General features: G+C 26.0%; 1 protein-coding gene across 1 annotated transcript; it reads right to left on the bottom strand.

Moving 5' to 3' along the window:
• Nucleotides 1-262: 262 nt before the first annotated feature.
• On the bottom strand, nucleotides 263-9,034 carry LOC149056078 (uncharacterized). Its single transcript, XM_089226542.1, has 3 exons — nucleotides 8,751-9,034; nucleotides 8,029-8,139; nucleotides 263-1,760 (listed from the first exon to the last, which is right to left on the bottom strand). Exon 3 carries the CDS (start codon nucleotides 1,684-1,686, stop codon nucleotides 1,300-1,302), a length of 387 nt encoding a protein of 128 aa, XP_089082668.1. The 5' UTR covers nucleotides 1,687-1,760; nucleotides 8,029-8,139; nucleotides 8,751-9,034; the 3' UTR covers nucleotides 263-1,299.
• Nucleotides 9,035-10,420: the final 1,386 nt, after the last annotated feature.

The following is a 10,420-nucleotide window of genomic DNA, read 5'->3' as shown; positions in this document are numbered from 1 at the left end:
TTTCAAAAATAATAGCAAAATATTGGCAGGTTAAAAGTTTTTTTTTTTCTTATGAAATATAATATTATTAAGAAATAAATAAGTAATAACTATTGGTACTTAAATTGAGTGAGGTTGATGACCAAGTACCTAAATCTAGATAAATAGTTTAAAAAAAGTTTTTTTTTTAAATAATGTATTACCTATTGAATAATTGTAATTTGTACGAAAAAAAAAAGGAAAACGAATTTAATTAAAGTTAAAAGTAGGTATATATGTTACGGTGAATGTTAAAAATTGGTAATTGACGTCGTTGACCGGGGAATGACGGAATTTATCAAAATGATTCGATTATGTAGGTAAATGTTGTAATAAAACACATTTTAAACTCAAATTTACATCTTTCTCCGGTCATTGACTTTATTTACTAAAGCTGGTGGTAAATGATGATAAATCTCATAATCATTTATTTGTACAGTTTTGATTATTGACATTTTGAACTACACAATATTTTTGCTACATTGCAGTCACAGTTTTTAGTGCCAAAACCAGTTTTGCAGTTGCATCAATTGAAGCCTTGATTACCAGCTATACCTTGTCCTGCAGTTCACGTAATGTTAATTCCTTCTTTTTGAATCTTGTTGTTGTATTCAAAATTAAAATAAAATATATTGTCACCTCTCTTTTTACTGTCGATAATTTTATCGATTGCTGCTTTAAACTTATTTCGATTCTCCATACTTTAATATTATAATTAATTAAAACTACAACGCTATAATTTAATTAGGCACAAATTATTACAAAATATAATTATAAAATGGTCGAAAAAAAACATTGTCTCAATAAGTTACTATTTTACAAAATACCTATAATTATTGTATTATATTGTTATTATAATGTACCTTTTTTTTTAGGTTAAATCACTACATGGAGGCCGAACTGTTTTCACATTGCTTAGCCCCCATGCAGCATCGTTTATTTATAAAAGATAAATATTTACACATCGAATTAGTCATGACAATTTAGAGATACCCCTTTCTCAGCAAGCTAGTATATATGCGAATACCCCTATCCTGTTATGACTTTACAAAGTTATACAATTATGGATAGAGATAAGCGGGGTTGAATCCGCTGTATCCCCTCACAGCAATTTATATACAATTATAATATATTTGTTCTTTCATCGTAGTCTTCTCGGGCCGACCAAGTCCGCCACCCTGGACATCTGGTTCTGTTGCCTCTTCTCGGACCGGGCTAAGCCATCCATCCTAGACATCTCGTTCTGTGAACATCTTCTCAAGCCGGCCTGAGCCCGCCGCTTTAGAACCCCGTACTGTTGTATTTATCGATCCGCTTCTGTGGCCTCTCCTCTTCTTCCTTGACGGTAAGAATGTTTTCTACCATCTTGTAGAAGAGTCTGAGGGTCTCTTCGGCGTAGCAGAGTACAATCGCCCTTTGATGGCCATCTGCTGGAAGATCTTCGAATAGAGGACCGCAGAGTATGTTGGGCACGTCAGCTGTTGTCGGTGGGTGCCCGAGACACGCGCGGAGGTCTGTACGAAGACCGTTCCAGTTCTCGCAGTGGAACAAGGTGTGTTCTGCGGTGTCCGAGAGACACTGGCAGTGAATGCACCTTGGGCTTGTGGCCCTAGTGAATCGATGGAGGTAGAACTGAAAACCGCCATGTTCAGTGAGCGCCTGAGTCATGTGGTATGTCCAGGGGACTATTGGAGTCGTCCTGTTATGCCCATGACTAGATCGTGGATGATATTATAATGTACCTAATATACAACACATAATAACACGTCTTATCTTATGGTTAAGAATTATGTTTTTACAGGATACCGTGCAAACAATTAATGTTTCTTACTATTCGTTTTCTTGGGACTCCACAAGAGAATATTCAGCGAGGTATAGTATTGTTTTTTGAGAAATAAACGAATAATAATAATAAAAATAATATGTTTGGTTAAATTTCATTGAATTTGTCTTATTAGTTATTGACTTTGTAGCCCATGCGTGGCAGTTATTGATTGGATTGCAAACATTTTATATTGATATTACATGTGAAATGTAGGTTTAACACTTTAACTATTCATAAATCATAACTGATAAGTGATTAGTATAGTATATGTATAATTAATAATAAATACCAAACGAATCTAAATTCGTACAGTCCTAAGACTTTGAAATTCAGTTTCACATTTACCTTTATTAAAATATCGTATAGGTACATTGAAATAGTAAGCATATTATAATAAATTATATTTAATAGTAGGTATACAATGTTAATAAATATTAAAATAATAGAAATCATAATATAAGACCGACGACAAACAGAATGAAATCAAGCAATATTTAAAAAACAAATTGGTTTAAATTAAAATGAACACTATGATCAGCTATACAAAAATCATAAAATGTACCTAATACAAAAAACTTTTTTAATAGCAATAATTATAGGTTAGATAACTTTAGATGATAGTTGAAGATAAAAAAAATCAAATATTAATTTAAAAAAAAATCTTCTATTATAATATTTAATATTAAAAATTAAAAGTTAATATACCCAAGAATTTAAATTTAAAAAATAGTATTTTTGTTTTTTATGTGGTATTATAATTTTTATTCACATGAATATCTCTAATCGTTTACCTCTGGGTAGTGGGTACATATTTTAACGAATACGATAACGAATATTATATTGTTGCATAGTAAATTAAAGTTGTTAGGTTTTACCTTGAAAGTCGTATATATATATTCTATAATTTAATTCAAGTAATAAAATGTTAGATAACACTATAAGCAAGCCACATTTAAGTGTATATTATGAATAATAATACCAAAGTACTTTAAAAACATTTTAAAAATTTATTTATTATTTCACGTTTTTGTATAGCTACAACTTTACACTGACACTATTTCTTTGTGCTATTTGTGCTTTAGACTTTAAACTAATGCAGATATTTAACAACTAATTTTTTAAAAGTATTCAAATAAATTTGATAGTCTCATTACTTTTCTTAATAATTAGGAAAAACTAACAAACGGTGTTAAAAAGACAGATTTACGTAACCTGCAGGTCTTTCGGTAAACGGAAGTATGATTATGGAGGATAAGCTCTAGTTGATAAGCCTCCATTATCGGAAGATAGTGAGGCTGAAGAGAGAACTGTCGTAACCGTGATAGAGGATTGGTTGGACTTTGAGTTGGTCAAAAACTCTGCCATCTGCCGATATATTTTGCATAAAGAAACCGGAGACACGTTACTTCCAATACATCGACAGTGTTAAGTTGCCTCCGTTATTCATTAAGATAGCGTGGAGTATAATAGATGTTTAACATTATGTAGATAATATACTATCTGTAGGATTTGAAAGTCGTACATAAGTTGCATATTATCTTTGATTTTTGTTCTCGATTGATAGTAAACCGCACTAGAAATTGTACTTGTACTATGTATAATTAATTCCATGCTTTTTATTTTATAATTTAATAAGTTATGTCACAAAATAAAATATACAGAAATTGATGGTAAAATTATACAGTATTATACTGTTTATGAGTTTAGCATTCATTCAATCTGGTCTGTAGTTTACCTATTGCCACCTGCGAATAAATTAGTGCAGAATACAGTTATAATCTAAAATGTAACTTATGTAATTAATGATTATGTAAATAAGCTTTAGAAATTCCATCAGCTGGCTTTTTTCATTTGTCTACTTATGCTTTGTAAATACTTTATTACATACTTATATTATAATTATTATGTTGGTACAATATAACTATATATCTGTCACACATGAATGAATTATGTATAATGATTAGGAAGGTGAGCATTTTTTTCATTTATTTAGTTAACCTGTACACAAATGTTTTTCTGATTTGATGTATCCTTCCAGAAGGTACGTTTTTACTTATATCGTACATTATATTATATTATTAATAATATATTTTGCTTATATATATAAATTTATAAATTAATAATATTAAATTACTATTAGAGAATTTGAAATTTTGCGTTTTCTGTGAAAAGTCTAATACATTTATGCCTTAACATATACTTTAATTTTATTCAATATAACTGTATACATGTATGTTATACGTATTATGTATATACATAACTTTCTAGCTGATTACTGTCGTCAACTCATACAAATCGTATTAGGGCTTTGGTCAAAGTGGGTTAGTATTGTACTTTTGTAGACTAACTAAAGAAAGCACAAACTGAAAACGAAATACGAGGCATTCTTATGAAAGTCAAGGAATGTCTCTCCAAATAACCGAATTACAAGGATGATGATAATGGATGGATTCTCGGACTGTTAAAATTAAGTTACTAACTAGGTATCCATTAGTTTCAAACATCGTTTTATGAAGAAATTGTCATATCAATTAAAATAATTTGTGCACGGTATAATATTTTGTGAACTCTACTAATAAAAGTTCTAAATTTATTAAAATAATATATGTTTGTAGTATACATTTATCAATTATCATTATATTGACTAATATAATAAAATTACTATACTTATGATATAATAAAATTAATGCGAGAGTATTTTTTTCTAGCAATAGTTTTTAAAAATTAAGGTAAAATGTTGATAAAATCAGAGTTATTTTTAACGTCATAACTATTTCCGTGAAATACAAGCAAATTAAAATTATTTTAATTTTATATTTAATCTATGAAAGTGCCAAAATAAATATAGTACCTAGTACTATTGTTTTTTCTTTAATCTTTTTAATCACGACGTATAATAAAATATGTATGACTGTTTGGGTTTTATTTACTTACTTTGAAATAATAATAGTGTTAAAAGGTTTTCTTAAACCGCTTTCTGAATGTGAAGGTGAGGCCGAAACCCTAACAGGTGGTGAATATTTTGAAATGTTCACAACCCATTATTTCCAGGCTTAATGGATTTTTTTCATTCACACGCATAGTGAAAAATATAAGACAACGATGATAACAGATGTGGCAACTCAATTCACCTGATGTATATTGTATTATAATGTTTGAAATATATGTTAAGTTATTTGTTTGATTTAACAAAACCTAGTAAAAACATAGTAATGTTAGTTAATTTTATGCATGCTCATTTTTTAAATTGAAAACATTAATTAATAAATAGTAAAAAAAAAAACACTCAATACTTAAATATTGATCGCAACTTGAAAGTTATATTTTATAAGATACACAAATATGTCATAAATTCATAATATCCAGTTTTTTTTAAAAAATATGACGCATTTTAGTTATAATATGTAACACGGCGTTAAATATAGGCAAAACACCAGCTCTAGTGTTCGGAAGATGCGTCATTACATATCTCGTTGTTTCTCGTAATAATCAATTTTTTTTTATAAAGTTATACCTAGTAGGTATTCCAAAATATTAACTTCTTATTTTGTAATTCTGTCTTATTGGCTGGCCATACCTATTAGTTATACTAACAAATAAATTGGTAAATTTTAAATTTTTGTACAAGTTATAGGTAACTATAATATAATAATGGAACACCGGGATGATGTATATTATATATCTGTGATTGTAAATATCAAACTGTTAATAAAACTAAATAGGATGGAAATTATCAGTAAATGAATCAATTAAATAACACTGTTTATTTAACTTCATATCATATTCTTTAGTTTACACTTATTTCATTTACGAGTTTCTAAAATAAATAAAATTTCCTCTTTAATATCGTTATGAATAAACTATAACCCATTTTTTATCACACTTGTTTTTTTTTTTTTTTTTAGAACTGTTAAAATTATTCCAGATGTTATGCATATTTTCTAAGTTTGATTGTGGTTTATTATTATCACCTTGAAAGGTTTTAATAATATTGCATTTATCAATTTTGGATTGTAATAATTAGACACGACTTGGTGATGTGGTTACACTTGTCCCATTTATGTTTACAGACTAAAATTTTCTATGTAGTCAGAAGACTGCATTTAATATAGTTTGGCATAATGTTACACACATTCATTTCCCTTTAGAAATAGGTATATGAATAAATAATTAGTCTAACGTAGAAACGTAATGCTTACTAATTAAAATATAATTTCCATTGTTCACGTTGTAAAAACTACTTTTGTAGTTGATTATACTTAGTTGTGAATTTCAATTGTACAATAGTCTTATAATACATTGATGAATGGTAGTACGTATTAGTATACTACGAAATAATTGTTCTTACTTATTAATTAAGGGTAAGTATCATTTTCTTTTCAAATATAATATGCTTTATACATTTATGTTAGAATTGAAACTCTATAAGTGTATTGAAAGCGGTGGAGCGAGAAATATATTGGTTTTACAATTAAATGAGATTTTTGTGTATGTCTGACGTTCTACATAGAAGATGAAAATATTTGATTCAGTCAGTAGTCTCCAATATTTTGGATGGTTTTCAGTTGAAAATTACGTGACAGTCTATTCTTCATAATTAGGAAAACTAACAAAATACTTTGAAGAACGGAAATCACTTAACGATAACGTAGCATTTGCAGTTTTTAACATGAATAATGTGATATATTATTTTGTTTCTTAGTTCTAACCTTTGGACTATGACCTTCCATATTTTCACCAAATTTTGAAACTATAATTTTCTTGGAAAAATATATAAAAAAATATTATGTGTTTTTTTATTAATTTATAAACTTTTAAAGTTTATAACTTTCTTCAATTTTTGTTGATATAGTTTGTTTCTATGTCAAAAAGCTTGAAATGTGTTAGATATTAATAATAGTTTGTTTTCATAAAAATAAAAATATCGAAAGTTTATACTCACAGTTTTATTTATAGTTATATAATTAGAAATTTTAATTTCGATATTTAAACGTAAAATAATATTTTTTTTCTCAAATTATGTTAGTTATTTTTTCGCAATTCAAAATGTATGATTTTAGGGACTTTAAACTTTTGGCATATCATATAGTATTGTTTTCTATACACAATAATGTTTTAAAAATATTTAGAATAAATGTAAGATATACCCGTCTTTTTATTTGGTATGTTTAATGTTATCATCAATATAATATATAATCGAGAGTGAACTGTACATATTTATTGAAACCTCTAGATACGACTACAAACATTTTTTTTAAATACCTAGTTCTGTTTAAATGTCGAGAAATAAAATTCAAAACTTTGACATTATTCAGCTTAATTTTAGTGCGATTTCGCGACCAAAATGTTGTATTGTCATATGTCAAACTTAAATGTTAACGTTAAATAGTGATCATAGAAAATATTTTAGAATTACCACAATATTAAATATTGATTTCGTATGTTAATATAGTAATGTACTGCATTAATCAGAAAACATAATATACTTTTACATGACATTGGCCAATCATGTATGAATAATGTTTTTTTCTATTGAATGACTTTGTATAATTAGTTATATACGATACACCTACATTTCAGAATTATCAACCCTTTCAGTCCAATAAATTTTTACCAAATTTAGATTCACATATGTTACAACAAAAACAGTTTTACATTACAACGTTTCATAACATATATGTAAATCAACAGCAGCTGTAAAACAAACACTTTTATGAATAACAAAAGTCTACATAATTTTCTCAAAATAATATAAACTAAGTTTCAGTGATTTTTATTCAATTTAAAAAGAGTTAAAGTATAACTTTGTTGGTGCTTTTGTTAAATTTTGAAAATAATAAACCATTTATTTAGCAATAGATGTTTGGATGTAAAAAATATTATCATTTCAAGTCATAAATAAATTTTAAATTAGCTACTATCAAAAAGTTTTATTGGGAATAAATCTTAGGTTGTATTTAAATCAAACAAAGCATATCGAAAATAATTAAATGTAAATTACTAAAATTTGTATTGGATTTTTGTTAGGTAGGTAGTTATTAGTGTTATTTATAAATTCAGGTAATTAATTGATTATTTACATAATAAGAATTGTCTTACGCTATGGAAAATGTTTCTACGCTCTACATATAAATACTTATTGGCAAATATTGTTAATCAATTCTAATCCTAAGCTGTATACTTACACGTACTTATAATGGAGTTTTATCCTATACTTAAATAAAATTGACCTGAATCTTCCGCTCTGCTAAATAAACATTGAAGTTTGAAATTCTGTCCTATAATCTTTTATGAATCTAAAAAAAAAAACGTTTTTGATTAGGATAATGGCAGAATATAAAATATTGTTATTATTTTGGCTGGAGTGTTTGTAATTTATGATGGGAATATTGATTTAAAAATTATATTCACATCATTAAGTTGTTTTAAAAACAATCTGTATGCAGTGTTATAAGAAACTTTGGATATCATTCAAAAAATATTTACTTAATTATAAATTGACACTTATCGATAACATAATGAAAACGTGTTTAATAGAATATTAATTTTACACGAATTTATTAGATGTCAACATTAATATTATGGAATCAAGTGCCTAAAAAGAGAATTATAATATTAATATAATAATGGTCACAAATATCCATACTGTTAACTATATTAGCTTTAAAAATAAAAATACTTTTTCGTAATAGTACCTATATATATAATGTTTATTATCTTTTAAAACATTGAATTAGATTTATAATTATTTACTGATACACAGTAAATATAATTCGTTTTTATTTAAAATCAAAACATTTTTAATACCTATTAATTATAGATACGTATAAAAATATTATATAATATTGACTATTACTATATATAATCGCAGTAGGTAGTCAAAGAATGACAAACGTAATATACTTACGTAATCAGGCACTTATCCAAAGTTAAAATAATGTATAAATTGAGATTTTTTGGTTTGAAATGAAAAGTATAACAATTTACTTAACGAATATTGAATATGTTTTGATAATAGTAAAACTACGATTTTTTGGTTTATCATATTATTTATTTTACAACATGCGGAGTGTAAACTGTCATCTAGTTGATTCCTTGTGAATGATCATAGTCACCAGTAAGTAATAGCATGAGGAGTATTTTTTATAAAACTTCCATTAAGGCTGTTGTAAAGTGGTATTCATAAAGCACTGACACACACTCGAGTGCTTAATGTTTGTTCCAACTCTACTTCTAAGTGTAGTAAGTTGTTGTTTATAAAAAGAAAAATCGGGAAATATCCACGCAACGAAAATAACAACCAGATAATAAACAAATAAATAGGAAACGACGAAAATCTGTCGTTTATAAATTATAATCAGAATTGATTTACGCTTAAATAATTTAAAAAACATTTTTAATTTTCTAATGAGTTTTTAATAATACATTTGTTTTTTTGTTGTATTTAATCGAATCGTATTAAATTTGTTATTATTCCTGGTAAAATATATAGGTTTTATATTATTATCTTGTATAAATTATGTGATAAAATATCATCCGATTTCAATCAATATAATGGATTTTATTTTATTGATTTTGTTATTTGAGTAAACTTGATAACCATTAGATATGACAATTACAGTTTGAAATATAAGAATATTAAACATTAAATGTTTTACTCAATACATTAAAACAGATAGCTTGAAATCGAAATACAATTTTTTGATTTAAAATTCAACATTGCTTATTGATATTAGTTTTTAATTTCTATAAATTTAAAATATTGTATCGATTTTATAATTTCATTGTTATTGCACGATATTGACTAAATTGTTTTCTGATTTGGAATTATATATATATATATATGTATATTTAATATAACATTTATATTATATTTTTATTTTTCTTATGTTTGCAATATAATTTTTACATTTTTCAATTTTAATTTTAATTTTTACTTAACGACGTGGAGAATCTCGTCATTTGGGCATTCTATACGCGTCGTATGAAAAATAAACACCAAAATATTAGTATTATTATAATTACCTACTGATGAATAATATTTTAAACATATTGAAAATCGTTTAATTTTAAGCTAGAATTAATTTTTATAAAAATGTATGAATCGATCATTATTTATCATTAATCATTGGTTTTAATATTATTTAATTTAACTTTACTTCTTGAATATCATAAAAAAAATCAATTTTAATTTTACATTTGATTTAACATAGACAATTATATAGGTACAGTTTTTATCAATATTTAAAATTATTATTGAAATTGATTTCAAGCCCTGCATTCAAATAATAACTCTTTTTATTTTCATCAGAGGAAAAAAGCTAGCTATCGAATTTTATATTTAAGTATTTAAAGCATTACTTTTTTTTTATGGTATTAATAATACTTAAAAAAGAATAGCTACTTACTTACAAATCTGCGCACACTAAATATAATGAGTAATACCAATACGTAACAAAAAGATACACTACCAGGATGACTTGTTTAAAGTAGATGTTCATTATTGATATTACTTCATATGTTAGTTATTTTTAGGATTTTTAAGATTTATTTATGTGATGGTTTACCTATGAAATC

This window comes from Diuraphis noxia, unplaced genomic scaffold (genome assembly GCF_037042655.1).
Source record: "Diuraphis noxia isolate RWA-SAM2 unplaced genomic scaffold, SU_Dnox_SAM2 contig0004, whole genome shotgun sequence".
Taxonomy (NCBI): domain Eukaryota; kingdom Metazoa; phylum Arthropoda; class Insecta; order Hemiptera; family Aphididae; genus Diuraphis; species Diuraphis noxia.
The sequence above is the reverse complement of the archived record's forward strand: the minus strand, read 5'-3'. Positions and strand labels throughout refer to the sequence as shown.

Bases quoted from the DNA above. Each gene is read 5' to 3' on its own strand.
- LOC149056078 (XM_089226542.1), bottom strand. From the start codon at position 1,686: ATGACTCAGGCGCTCACTGAACATGGCGGTTTTCAGTTCTACCTCCAT.